This window comes from Octopus bimaculoides, chromosome 4 (genome assembly GCF_046866305.1).
Source record: "Octopus bimaculoides isolate indiv1 chromosome 4, ASM4686630v1, whole genome shotgun sequence".
Classification (NCBI taxonomy): domain Eukaryota; kingdom Metazoa; phylum Mollusca; class Cephalopoda; order Octopoda; family Octopodidae; genus Octopus; species Octopus bimaculoides.
Genome location: NC_142931.1, coordinates 145,939,604 through 145,955,204, shown reverse-complemented (window position 1 = coordinate 145,955,204; position 15,601 = coordinate 145,939,604). Strand labels below are relative to the sequence as shown.

The 15,601-nt window shown below is 39.5% G+C and overlaps 1 protein-coding gene across 1 annotated transcript; it reads left to right on the top strand.

Annotated features, from left to right (window-relative positions):
- The first annotated feature begins 9,319 nt into the window (after positions 1-9,319).
- LOC106869998 (retinol dehydrogenase 14) lies at positions 9,320-13,171 on the top strand. The gene is made up of 2 exons (XM_014915956.3): positions 9,320-10,090; positions 12,112-13,171. Exons 1-2 carry the CDS (start codon positions 9,692-9,694, stop codon positions 12,763-12,765), a joined length of 1,053 nt encoding a protein of 350 aa, XP_014771442.1. The 5' UTR covers positions 9,320-9,691; the 3' UTR covers positions 12,766-13,171.
- Positions 13,172-15,601: the final 2,430 nt, after the last annotated feature.

The window sequence follows — 15,601 nt, the reverse complement described above, 5'->3', positions numbered from 1 at the left end:
TTGAAACTTAGGACACTGGTAGAATGTGTCATATAAAACATCTTTTACTCTTAGTCTTCTTAACAAAAAAACGTACATCGCAAGTTATTCCATGTTAAAGTTGTCGTATTTCTGTAATTTCAACCAATTCAGCTAAATAGAGTTACTGCTGGGCGGTCATAAAAATGTTATTCCCTGTGACATATTTCATCCGGTTTAATCGTAATTTATACGCATATATTGTTTATATAATAAATTACGCTGTGCGTATCTATGTGTGTAACAATTTTAGAGTTCGGATTCTAGAGTTAGGGTTAGGGTTAACAGTCTAGTTAGGGTTAGGGTTAGGGGATTAATACGATATACACCGTTACAGCGCTAACTGTTTTCAACTGAATAGACGTCAGTGATTAGTAGAAATTATCGAAATAAAACAATTTTTTACATGAAATAAATTCGAATACAAAAATTTTTTCTGTTCTATAACAAAATAAATAAGTATACGAAGTTTGAAAGTCTTTCGGTACCAAAAACACTACATAAAACATAAATGAAAACTGGTGCCCCCGTTTTGAAATAGATCCCGTCCATGTTCCATACTGGCACAAGTTGGATGGTTTGACAGGATCTGATGGACCTACGCTCCAGTTTTTGCTCTGGTATGGTTTTCTACGGCTGGATGCCCTTCCTAATGTCAACCACTTTACAGCGAGTACTGGGTGCTTTTTTTTTACGTGCCACCAGCTCTTATGAGGTCACCATGCAGCTCGCAAGACTCGCAACTCCACCATCCAAACGCATTTCTTTCCTCCGTTGCTCTTGGAAGTCTTCCAATCACCGAAAGCCTTCCGATCACATCTCCTCCTGATCGAGGACATAGGCCTCACTTCACCTCTCTCCTGTCTCATCATCGTCGATCACGACAACCCAGTCAACTCCTCTGGGATTCCACACTCACCCCATACTAATACCGCTGGTGCAGAAGTGGAATATTTTTACCATTTTCAAACTTCTGCCATCATTTTGCTTCACCCTTGGCAGATGCACGAATACCCTAAACACACGCGATCTCTTTTTCACCTCCAAACCCACTCTACGCCAGACCATAACAGTTGCTGCACCTTATAAGGGGTTGTCCGATCCCTTATTTTCTTGAGCTTCAGGGCTCATAACGGTGGTCACTCGGTTTCCCTGATGTAGAAGTGACAGAGACCACAACACCCATCTCCCTGAATAGGACGCCGATTCGTCGCAAGATCCAAGGCCAGTAATTTTGAGGGTCGAGTGACAAATCGATTATACCAATCGCAATACTTGACTGCTGCTTTATTTTATCTCCCCTGAAAAGTAAAGTTGACTGCGGCGAGATTTGAACTCACATCGCAACATGCCGGAAGAAATGCAACTATGCAATTTGTCCGACCTGCTAACGATTTTGCCAGCCCTCTGCCGCCTTCGTTCGACCACTGCCTTATCACAACTATTCAACACAACGGTCCCCACCCACCACTCCAAGCCTTATGGCAATTAGCTGATTGTTCGATGCACCGGAATTTTCATATACTTCATTTTTGATTTACTAGAAACAAGTTTGTGTTTGAAACTTTTCTCTTAGACAAGTCTCTTCACATCCCCCACACAACAAAACCGTAACCATTCAATTCCTCCAAGATGTCTAGTCACAGTTTTACTCACAATCTTTCCAAAAGTCGGGCCTCATTATCACCGAGGGTTTCTCCAGGCGAGCACACATCCTTAGAACCATCCTGAAAGAATGGCTTTTCTTTTCAATGTTAGAATATTCTTCAACTCTTTAACAATTACCGACCTTCTACGAAACGCAGCCAAGGTCCATTGTACAGTCACAACACCGCTCGACATTAAGGGCAGTGCTGTTACTGTACACAGAGACATCCTTGACGACATCCACCCCAAAAGGGTCACCCGACTGACTGATATAAAATCACTCACTCACAGGCTTCAGTCTCTGACCCACAGACATACTGACGTCTACATATTATTTTCTACAGCCGCTACGTTCTGAGTTCAAATTTCGTTGAGGTCGACTTTGCCTTTCATCCTTTCGGGATCGATAAATTAAGTACCAGTTGAGTACTTGTGCCGATGTAATCGACTTACCACGCCCCCTAAATTTCAGGCCTTGTGCCTAGATTAGAAAGGATTATACCGTACTGCTACTACAACGGCCTCTGCTCTGCAGAACTGGCGAGTTTTGTATCCCATTCCACTTGTCTCTCTTCTCGTCATCATATTCTGCTCCCCCCCCCCCCATATCCCTCCTCTCCCTAATCAATTCACCCAGTTTTTTTTTTCCTTTTTTCCTCACCAGAATGTTTGGTTCCCTGCAATCCCTGCAGTCATCTGGCAGGTCTGAGAGGATCGGTGAGGCGATGAGGAATGTTCCTTCCGACAGACATAAGTAAAAAAAAAAAAAAAAGCTACATGAGGTATGGATGTGTGGTGAAGGAGTTCGCTTTGTGATCTCGTGGTTTTGGGTTCAGTCCCACTGCACAGCACCTCGGGCGAGTGTCTGTTACTATAGCCCTTGGACTAATCAATGGCTTGTGAGTGAATTCGGTAGACGGAAACTGTGTAGAAACCTGTTACATGTGTGTGTGTGTGTGTGTGTGTGTGTGTATCTGTGCATGTGTATGTGACCCCTTCTCCGCTTGACAGCCAGTGTTGGTTTGTTTGCATTCCCATAACATAGCGGTTCAGCAAAAGCGACCGATAGAATAAGTATCTGATTAAAAAATGAAAAATATGTTCTAAGGTCGATTTGTTCGACTAAAAGCCTTCAAATAGAGTGCTCCAGTATGGCCACGTTTCATTAACCCCATAACATCATTTGACGTCAATTTATGTGCGCTGTATCCTCACTTTGAATGAGATGACGAAAATATACGCAAAGCCCTGTCTGCTGCGGTTTTGTACCCGTTTGTGTATCGGTTGATATAAATATCCGCTACCACTAACGGAATCGATAATAGAGGCCACCGCACAGATTTCAAAGAATCTGATAGGTTTCTTAGACTCTTCATGTAAATATTTCCAACTCAGTTCCGAGACTTCATCACCATAATACAGAGTGCCCCACAAAAAAACAGGAAATTTTAGATTTACATAATGTATTTTACACATGTATTTTACCATATATTTTACACATGTATTCTACACATGTATTTTACCATATATTTTACACATGTATTCTACACATGTATTTTACCATATATTCTACCATATATTCTACCATGTATTCTACCGTATTTTACTTTATCAATTAACTAAAAAAATTGACTACCATAACGTAATGGATTTTACCATGTGGGCTTTACTGTTACATCAGCTTCAATTACAGAGGGGAAAAGTCATAGACATACGATCGTTAAAAACTGTGTTGGTGGAAACTCAGAACAATATCCCGCTTGCAGTCATCCAAAGGGCAACTGGAGGTCAGCTTAGCTTGACAATCTACGTCGTTGTGTAGCTGCCCACGGAAAGCAGTTTGAGCACATCTAACATTCATGTTTTTGTTCTGTTTTAACAACTGTTTCTTTTAACATCTGTTTTTTGTTTCCAACAATATAACCCGTTACCTACCAGTGATCTCATATGAGATCACTTAAAAATTACAAATTTCGTAATTATCGGTCTCTCTTCCCGTCATCATATTCTGCTCACCTCCCCCCATATCCCTCCTCTCCCTAATCAATTCACCCAGTTTTTTTTTTCCTTTTTTCGTCACCAGAATGTTTGATTCTCTACAATTCCTGCAGTCATCTGGCAGGTCTGAGAGGATCGGTGAGGCGATGAGGAATGTTCCTTCCGACAGACAAGTCAAAAAAAAAAAAAAAAAAAGCTACATGAGGTATGGGTGTGTGGTGAAGGAGTTCGCTTTGTAACCTTTTTGCTATATCTACTAGGTATATTTCTCTGATATTCAAATGAGGTTTGCTAATTTTTCACCCAATATCTTGCTTATTTCTATTTAAAATGTTATTTTGAAATGTTATTGTGATCATTCCAGTGTGTTTCTAAGGCTGTTTTATGCTAGAAATCAAAGTTTCATAAAAAAAATTCCAGTTAATAGAATTATGGGAGGTAATGGGTTAATAAACTGTACCAAATTTCCTGTTTTTTTAAAGCAGCAGCAGTTTAGGTGGTTCAACCACCATTTCCACTACGACTTCCTATCAAATTCGTACAGGTTCAGCAAATTCTTCTTCTCCTTCACGGAATTAACAATCGCATCCTGCTACGCCAGGTTCGTTGAATTTACGGTCTTCTCAGTGATGACAATTTACTTAAACAGTGCATAGTTTAAAGGGGTTAACGTAAATATACACCGAAGCAATGCCGTGCACTAATTGCTGATCTCAGCCGAGATGATTACCGTCAGTGCAACTTAGTTACCTGATAAAAAAAAAACCCGTTGCCATGGGGTTAATCGAAACAAGTAAAAGATAAAAATCAATCATTTCTCTCTAACTTCCCCCTCATCCTCCACTTCTTACCTCCCTCCTTGCTGTCCAATCTACAATCTATAGTTCAGTGTTGAAAGAGAGAAAGAGAGAGAGAGAGAGAATCGATAACGAATATCGAATATCGACGCTCCTTGTCGATTACCACTTTCTTACTCTCTCTTTCTCATATCCTCCTCTTACTTTCCTCTCACCTCCCTCTGTCTCTCCCTACCCCTCCTCCCCTTCCCTCCCGCTCTTTCTCTCCCCCCTCTCTCTCTCATCAACACATCTTGATATATTATAAGATACATATTAAGATGCAGCTTCCAGAATGTGGGCCTCGATGTTGCCCCAAATCAGCTGAAACTATGGAGACGCCTTTCCATGGTGATGGCCGTGGGATAAGCTTTTATCTTTTATTTGTTTGTCATTAGACTGCGGCCATGCTGGGGCAGCGCCTTCAAGAATCTTTTAGTCAAACAAATCGACCTCGAGACTTATTTTTTAAGCCTGCTTCTTATTCTGTTGGTTTCTTTTGCTGAACTGCTAAGTTACAGGGATGCAAACACACCAAAACCGGTTGTCAAATGGTGATGGAAGACAAATACATACAAACACACACACACACACACACACACACGCACAAAACGTACACACATCCAATGGGCTTCTTTCCGTTTCCGTCTGCCAAATCCACTGAAAAGGTTTTCGTCTGCCCGAGGCTAAAGTAGAAGACACTTGCCCAAGGTGTCACCCACACAGTGGGACTGAACCCGGAACCATGTGGTTGCGAAGCAAACTTCTTATCACACAGCCACGTCTGCATCTCCGACACTTTCTGTAAACACGGACAACGCTGGAGGCCATGTTGTTCCACTTCTGCCTCCTCCATTTCAACGCTTTCCATTCTCATTTCCATCGTTCTCTTCAGTTCCACCAAATAACTCATCAATTCATTTCATTTGATCCATTGATGACATCTCACTTTATCTCATCTTCTCTGAAGATGCTGCGGATGTTGTTTAGCTTCAGACCAGTTCTGATCAAATGGATCCATGATCAAAAGGCTTTCCAGCCGTGACCATCTTTGTTTTTGCTTCGTTTTCCTTATACAGTGTATACAAAATTTCTTCTTGAGCCCTTGCACTCATTGTGCCAATTACCCGATTTCCATGGCTTAGAAGTGACCAAAGTCACAACTCCTCGCTGAATTGGACGTCAGTCTATTGCAAGGTCCAAAGTAAGCAGTTTTGAGGGGAGGGGATCTGGTGATTACAGCGACCCCAGCACTTGACTATTTTATTGATCCCAAACTCATAAAAGGCAAAGTTGACCTCGGTGGGGTTTGAACTCAGAACGCAAAGAGCCGAAAGAAATGCTTGAAATATCCCGAATGGAATACTTCCGGGATCCATCCTTTCGCCCATTTTGTTTTCAATCTTTTGCTTCCGGGACATTTCCACATCTCCACGAAATACACAGCCGACCTCATTACACCATACAGATGACATCACAATCACATCTCGATCATTAATTCTCCAGGCACTGCTACACAATGATTCCAGGTCTACATTTATCCCCAAGAAACCCGAAAAATCTGATTCCACCACAACGAATCCAGTGTTTCCCTCCTTATTAACAAAAACTACAACATAAAGCATCAAATACTACAAAACATCACATTTAATAAACGGTACAGAGATATACTGAGAACGACCACAAGACCAACATTCAGCCAACAGAAATAAACAACGACGAATACAAACCGGTGCACTAAACATCGTAACATGTTGAATATAAGAGACCACATGCACAGACCCGATACACTGGCCACCTACACTGACCACTGCATACACTGACCACTGGATATACTGACTAGTTACACAACGAAACCAAAATGCAAACAAATAAAAGACCACTTGGACATGCAACGGATACATTTTAAGCTACAACTCACATAGTTCCTGTCACTACATAAGAAAAGACTTCATTTTCAAACACCCCCAACACATAGTCAACACACAGCTGTAGTTTTATAACATCGTAAAATAACTCATTCGTTCCTACTCAGCTGAGATAAATATGATAACAAAAAACAAAAAAAAACCCCAAAAAAACGAGCAATCTTTCAGTAAACTCATCTGTCGAAATGTTTGAGCTGAGATGATATAAGTTCACCAATGTTATAATTGTGACAAAGGCAGCGAACTGGCAGAGACTCGTTAGATCGCTGGGTAAAATCGTTTGCAATATATCGTCCGTCTTTACGTTCTAAGTTCGAACTCCTCCGAGGTCGACTTCGCCTTTCATGCTTTCGGGGTCAATAAAAATAAGTACCATTTGAACAGAGGGATTGATGTAATCGACTTAACCCTATCCCCAGAACTTACTGGGGAAAATTTCAGTAACGCTTGCTAATTCGTCAAAAATATAACTTTATCCAATTTTTCGTTTGGTAGTTATGATTAATGTTCCTGGCGTGGGTGTGTGGTAGGAGGCATCTTTCCCAACCACATGGTCCTGGGTTCAGTCCCTCTACAAACATGTTCAGTCAACCGTGTCAGCCTTAACTTACGACGCCAAACATTGTCACTTGATACTAACACACGGACGTAGCGGGGAACCTATAAAAATTTCTAAGACCAGTCATGCAACTATCCTCTACCAATCAGGTCCTATTCAAAACGTATCGATTTGAGTCATGAACTCCCTATAAAAAAGGGGCAAGCTTCAAGCACTACCCAGAAACCGGACAGCTACGACAGAAGCCACGTCTTTCTATTTCAACTTTTTGAAAATCAGCGTAAACTGTGAAACCGGTTAAATCTTTAAATATAATAATTATAAAAAAATCATTTTAACTACTCTCAGTACATTTTCAACTTCTATTTTTCCTATATTTCTCCCCGTGTGGAATAAAATAACTGTTCTCTCTCTCTTTCTCTCTCTCTCTCTCTCTCTCTCTTCTCTCTTTCTCTCTCTCTCTCTCTCTCTCTCTCTCTCTCTCTCTCTCTCTCTCTCTCTCTCTCTCTCTCTCTCTCTCTCTCTCTCTCTCTCTCTCACACACACATATGTGATGAAGGGATTGTTCTTTATGTTGTCTGTCTCGTTTCTTTCGTTGTTCGTTTTCCATGTTTTTGTTTTTTATGTTCTCGTTTCTCATTTTGTTCACGTTTTTTTGACGTCCTGTACCTATATATGCATGTATATATACTTATGTAGGTATGTACATATATGTATGTATATATGCATATATATTATTTATATATGATCGAACGCCACGCATCCATTTCCAAGTAAGTTTTACCTGTCTATCTATCTATCTATCTATCTATGTGTGTGTATATATATATATCTTCGTAATTATTCCAAATTTATTAGAATTATTTATCTTTTTGTTTTCGCTTTTAAAGTGTGACGAGCGAACTTTGTGTCATACTTGCTAGTGTCTCTGTTGTGAGTCCTTTACAAAAAAAATCGAATCACGTATTTTAAGATCATTAGGACAACGACAATAACAACAAGCTTCTTAATTGAAAGCATTAAAGATAAGAGGAAAGGCAAAAAAAAAAAAAATTAAAACAATAAACATCATGGCTCTGATTGAAGGTTTATTACGGTGATATTGCTTGGCTTCAATCAATGTGAAAGCGATGCTGTAAACTGAAGTATCGATATAGACAGGCGAATATATTCTCACACACACGAGTGGACACACACACACACACACACATACATACATACATACATACATAGTGGCTGTCAACTCGTTAGACGAGCATGATCGTCACTGACAATTTATCCTGGATGTTTAAGACAATGGCAGCAATGGCCGTGCTGAAGTTTTAAGTCACTAACAGCTGGCACAACGTCGCTAAGACTCTCACCTACAAAGCCAGGTGAGAGTCCAGAAACAAGTAAGACCAACGTCTCCGGTTTTACAACGAGGTGGCTGTTATTTCGGAATTTCATTATTGATATTTGCTTCAACGGATGTTTAGGCAATGACATTTCCCCCGGTTTATCGCGCGCCTGGGCGTTACATCCGGTATTTCTATGTCCCCGAACGGAAGCGGGGGACAGTGATACAAACAAAGTTGCAGGTGTCGTATCAGTGTTTTCCTTGTCCAAGAAGAAACTAAGGGGTCTCTCACCCCCAGCTGTTGTTTAGCCGTTGACTCTATTGAGTTCATCCGTTTTTGTTTTTTTTTTAGTTTTCCTTTTCGTCCTGCTGGGTGTCCAACGAAAATCCTCCACCTTACCAAGCAGGCTCGATAGGGTTGCCGGTTTAGTCGCTGACAGCTCGATCATGCGGCAGGTTGTACTGCGTTACATGTTACCAGAAGCACTAGTAATCTGATGTACATACATACATACATACATACATACATACATACACGATATAATGCTTTGGTATAGAGATTTAAGTCCAGCTCCAAACAGACAGGTTTTATCACAATATGTACAAATTGAAAAAACGTCAATCAAGTTCATGTTTCCTAACTGGTTGTTTTTTCTCTTATTTTCCTTGTATTATCCTGTTTTGCTCAAACGTTTCCACACCATTCTATATTTTTCAACACCAGGCTGGGCGATCCATTGCCTGAACCTTTTCTTTATATCACACACTTTATTTTCCTGAACAATTTCACCAGAGAACAATTGCTTTAAGGTTGGCTCGTCCTCCGTGCAGACAATATTTCCAGATCACCGCAGTTGATTTTTCAAATTTATTGCTTGGAAGCGACCAGATGTAGCTGGAACATCGGAGTCAGGTTTGAAAGGTTTCCATTTTATTTTCAGCATATGACGTAAACATGTTTGATAGAATCGTCTCAAGAGTTCAAAGTGATGTTTGTGACGTGTCCAAGTTTCAGAGAAGTATAACACAACAGATTTATAAACAGATAGTTTTGTTTCGTTGTTGACACACAAATACGTACAAAGCATAGAAAAACGGACGTAAATGATGATGATGATGCATACCGAGTGGAAGATCGTCACGTTCCAAACATGTTTCACTCTGCTGCGTCTCTACAACTGAAACAGAATTTAAATACTTTCTCTTCCATTTTTTAAAAAAAGAAAACATTTCCTCATCCGTTAAGACATTTGTGTTTTTGATATTGTCTGAAGCAGACGTTCGAATTAGCTAAAGGAGAGACGGAGAGAGTTATTAGTTCGATATATTAATATACGGCGCTTGCAACATTTTTTAAAAAGTAATAATGTCACTTGCAGTGAATTATTTCGATAGAAACGGAAAAATCTTTACGATGCTTTTCTACACGATATTGTTGTGTATAGTCACAACGTGTTGCTTGTATATTCTCTCCAAAATTGCGATGAAAATCCGATATCATTATCATTTCAAGTGCCATAAAAACTACTTCCGAATGGATGGGAAAACGATACTTATTACTGAAGCTACTTCGGGTACAGGTAGATCCATTGCCGAGTATCTTGTTGCGCAGGGTGCCAAAGTAATCATGGCCTGTAGGAATATATCTAAAGCGGAGGAAGTCGCCGATGAAATTCGAAATTCAACCGGTATAGACCCTAAAATGTTAAGCGTTGTCCATTTGGATTTTATAGACCTCAACAGCGTCCGAGAATGTGCTAAAAAAGTGAGTTTTTAAAATATTCTTTGTGTATTCGGTTTTATTCATTTACGTTAAACTGTCATGAGATGGAGCTAAACTCATTGTAAATCGAACTGTTCGATTGGTTTCCATTCCTGATTTATTATGTTTATCCATTTCAAGTAAGCTACTGAACCACTGAACTTCTGAGAAAGGCATGAATGTCACTACATCTCATTTCTTCTTTAAAAATAAAATGTCTTGTTGAAAGATAAAAGGTTATCAAGTGAATTCAGATTGCTTTGAACCTAGTTTGGCACGGGTCCCTCAAGTTCTGCAACTATGAACCCCATTCACCTCTTATTTAGATGATAATTTTGTTATTTTTTAAAAGGGTCGGTCTTTAGGAAGGAGCTATATCCATGGCCCATAGGAATGGCCGATTCCATGGCTTGTAACGAGAGGCTGTCTTCTTGACCAGTGAGGAAAGCTGTGCCCTTGTCCAGTGAGGAAAGTTGTTCCCTTGACTTACAGAGAAACTGCCCATGGCCTTCACATGTCCTCAGAAACAATGGGATCAATGTGGTTAATATTTCCTTTAAGCAGTTGAAAATTGACACCTGAATGATAATCCTATAAGGAAGCCTCTATGTGATCGCTCAGCTTGCTAGAAATAACAACCAAATCTTCCTCAAGGAAGAATACATTGGATAATGTAGTCATTGATACATTATGTATGAAAATTAGGATAGAATAATCACGACAGAAGTGTGTTTGCTTCAAGGCTCACTGGTGTCTGCCACACTTTGTACATTCATGATCTATTTCTTATCGCTTTCGATCAAACATGCTGCTTCATAGATCATATTACTGTTCAATACTTCTTAATATTCTATATTCGGATGTCAGCCACACGCAATTTACACCCTCATGTTAAAACGTGCGTCACTTCTATAGAAATGCATTTTGAAAATGTCCCTTAATGGGGCTGGTTGATGACAACGTAGCATCACATGTCAGCTTTGATCAATTGCTGACCCCTCCACAAAACTTATGTAAGACCCATAACTGAGCCCCTTTCTTTAGCGTCAGGACATCAAGATTGGAACAATTTCTGATCGTTTATTTTTAAGTAAAAGTCACAATCTGGTACTAATTTTACATTTGTTACGATATCGTTCTTGCGAGACATCATATCCACCACGGGCAATATCCAAAAGAAGCCTATCTCATTGATACCCATTCCCTGACACACTGTAAGTTCTGGCTGTCGAGGCAACCTCTGCACCGCTAGAAATAGCTGATAAGCTTCTCTCAAATAACAGCTAGAACAAATATCGCAAAGACGCTCTGACCACCACCCCTGCTAATTGACCGTGAGGAACGTTGTCTCCTTGGCTTATAATCTTAATAAAACGCCACCATTTTGTCAGACTCGTTTTATCTAGATTATTTACATTCGACGGATATTTGTCCTCTGATTAATTGTTGCCTGAGGACAATCGGAGATCAAACCGATGGAAATAGCGAGGCGATATAAATATTGTAAGTAATCGCGCTAAAGACAAATGCAGCATATCGACTAGTTAAGAAGTTCGTTTGGTAATCACGAGGTTCCGGGTTCGATCATACAGCTAAGTATCTTAGGTATTTTATCACAACTCCAGGTATCAACAAACTTTGGGTGGATTTGGGTGGGCAGAAAGTGTTTAGAAGTCTGTCGGGTGGATTACACTTGCAATTGAAAGATCTACCATGTTCACATAACGTGTTAGGCTGATGGTCCTTGAGAATTACATTAAGGGTACATATGACCACTAACGTAGCTAGAGTGTGTGCCGCTCCCAGACCCCATCCGGGTGCGGATCTAGATATTAACCGAAATAACATATTGCTGACAGTTGACCCAAAAGTGCCGCCCGGGGTGGACCGACCCTATCACCCCCTCTGGCTACGCTAGTGCATATGACTGCGGTATACACAACCCCATCAAACGTTAATTCAAAGAGTTAGTCATTTGTATTCGGAATTTGTTGTTAGCTTTGTTGTTTTGTTTCTGTTTTCAGATCACTGCATCGGAAGATCGAATTGATGTATTGTTCAACAACGCTGGATTAGGACTAAGTCCTTTTAAATTAACGAAACAAGGGTACGATTATGTATTTGGCGTTAATTACGTGGGACCATTTCTGTTAACCTATTTACTGATCGATCTACTGAAGAAATCTTCTCCCAGCCGAGTTATCAACGTTATTCCGTGTGGTGACACGTTCCTCAAAGAAGAACCAGATTTTTCACGACAACTAACACAAGAATCAGACATCAAATATCCAAACCTGTTTGGTTATAACATGAGCAAGTTGGCTCAGATTTGGCACGCTAAAATCTTAAGCGAAAAACTGAAAGATTATCAAGTGAGCACAATCAGTGTTCACACTGGGTCTGGTTCCAAGATAACAACAGATCAGAAGATGCTGGCGAAGATAGTCTCCCGTTTTTTCGATTTGATATCTAGAAAATTTAACATGTTACCTAGAGATGCCGCTTTGACTGTTGCCTATTTGGCTATGGATCCCAACTTGGAGGACATGTCTGGTCAATATTTTGAAAACATGAAAATTTCTCAAAATTTGAGTCCTTATGCGAAAGACAAACAACTAGCCCAGAAAATGTGGGACGTTTCCATGGAAATGTGTGGACTTTGTAAAAAAAACGAGTAGAGTTTTTCATGGGGCGTCCTCCTTCGCGTTTTGTTTTGAAACATGCTTGTTTATCATTATTATTACCATTATTATTATTAAAAATAATACTCATTTCTTATTTAGGCATAAGGGCAGTAATTTTGAGGCGGGGAATAAGTCGATACCACAGGACCTGCAAATACTTGACTGGTGTTTCATTTAATCGATCTCCAACGGATGGAAGGCAATCCCTCCGAGGTTAACTTTGTTTTCCACCCTCTCGGGGTCGATAAAATAACCATCAGTTGAGTACTGGCGTCGATGTAATCGACTTAACCCCCATCCACGAAGTTGCTGGCCTTGTGCCAAAACTTGAAATCATTGATATTATTGTTGTTATAATTTTTTTCATTGAGAAAAAGTAAATTATAAATATAAAAAAACACATTCTTTGTTATCAAGTTGAATTTTTCAAATTTTAATTTTGTCTTCGGGATACAAAAACGAAACGGGTTCGTTTTAGCAATATATCGATTTTGATTTATTATTTTTATGTGTTTGCTTTCAAAATGGACATTTTATTAACAACATAGATTTACAGAAAGAAAAAATCGAAGGAAAATTAGAAACATGCGCCTTCACACAGAATATATAAACATATATATATACATATACGACAGGCTTCTTTCAGTTTCCATCTACCAAGTTCACTCACAAGGCGTTAATTGGTCGGAGGCTATAGAAGACGCCCAAAGTTCCACGCATAGGATTGAACCCAGAACCATTTAGTTGAGAAGTAAGCCCCTTACCTCAGTCACGCCAACGCCTATATGTTTAAACATTTCACAAAATATCATTCAATTCGATCTTATTTCAGGGTATTATATTGTGTCTATTTTCTATTTACTTTTCATTAGATTTTCTATTCTGGGTTTTAATTGGTGACTTAGTAAGTCAACCGGATCTTCACCTTGATTGTCATTCGTTTTAAACACTGTTGCCTTCTCCTACCATGTCCCACTCTCCTTCATGCCATCTGGAATGACATAAGCAATATTTTACAAGTTCCTTTGATAATTTGTCAGGTGAAACCACCCCAAAATCCTAATCTTGTTCTATCTTTTCAATTTGATTTATATCATTGTAAAAGTTGGTTACATATATAGCCTTGTGTCCTTACACCGTGGTAACAAGCAAACCAGGGCTATTTTGCTGTTGCAGACACACAACTTAATCGAGTTAGACTAAGTTGTAACGTGTTTGTGTTTGAATATATCTTATTCTCTTGGCGCACAGAAAAATAAGGAGATTGCTCTGACAGCCTGCTTAAAAATATAACTTCATACTAATCTCTCCTTAAATCGGTTTCAAATTTAGGTACAAGACTAGCAATTTCGGGGAATGGTTAAGTCGATAATATTGACCCATTAGACAACTGGTATTTATTTTATCGACCACGAAACAATGAAAAGCAAAGTCAACCTCGGCAGAATTTGAACACAGAGTGTAAAGTCGGACGAAATGCTGTTAAACATTTTGTCTGACGTGTTAACGATTCTGCCTGCTCACCACATCAATCTCTTTAAATTATTGACAAACTAATATTCAGCCAAATTAGCAAGATTGATTTGCGTGGAAGCACATGGCCTAGTGCAGCAGTGGTTCCCAAACTCTTTCGAGTTGCCGCCCCCTTGACATCCAAGCCACACTCCTAACGCCCCCACCCCAACTAACCATCACAAACACCTTAACTAACCATCACAAACATAGACCTCTTTCTGAAGCAAATTCAAAGCAAAGAGACCGATAGAATAAGTACCAGGCTTAACAAAAATAAGAACTAAGGCGGACTCATTCGGCCAAAACTTCAAGGTGGTGCCCCAGCATGGCCACAACCAAATGAATGAAACAAGTAAAAGACAAAAAAGAGTTAAATGGATTGAATCAGCCTCGGTCAAAAAACCGAGGGAAAAGAAAGCAGGATTCAGGACAGGTAAAGGATGTATTGATCAGACAATTGATCCCAGGAACATTATCGGACAATACTTTATGTGGAATATCCCATTGAAGACCAATTTTACAGATTTTACACAAGCCTCCGGAAGATCTCGTTCAAGTTGAAAATTCTCGCCTGTGTTCGTGGTGACTGCAAATTTATACGATGGATTAAACCAAATCATCATCTCTTTCCTAGACACGTTACAGCAGCAAATTATGCTGCTGTAACGTGTCGGGGTCTTATTTATATAAACTAAATTTTCGCTGAGGTCGCTCCAAAGTTGCCCACCTTATAAGAGTTTTCATTAAGAGGAATTTTGTGTCAATTCCATCTCAAAACTTTTAGGCTATAGAAGTCAGCCATAATGAAAGAATGAATGAAGTAATTAACGTTCCTGCGACACAAACACACGCACGCTCGCGCGCGCATTTGACAATGCGGTCCTCGACTTGCTAGAATCAGTAGTTAAATCTCTTTGAAGTCAATCATGCACTCTGAAAAAAATGCAAACAACTTGGATAATATCGTACACGATATATATATATATATATATATACAACCTAATAAGATGATCATCAGCGGCCTGTAGTCAGCGCTGGATTAACCATTAAGCAAAATAAGCGTGTATTTAATTCATCAAGGAAAGTGTGCATGTGTGTGGGGTGGGGCACCACAGAAATGGTAGATGGTTTACGGCACAAAAGAAATCACCTTAAATTTGCTAAAGTAATATTCAAAATGGTTTGTATGATCGGGAATATAATCTCGAAGTGTTCATGGTGTCAAATAAAATAAAATAGAAAATTTTTCTAATAAAAAGTGGAAGTTTATACAAAAATAAAGATTATTTTTCTGTCATTGTTTTGTTTCATTTTG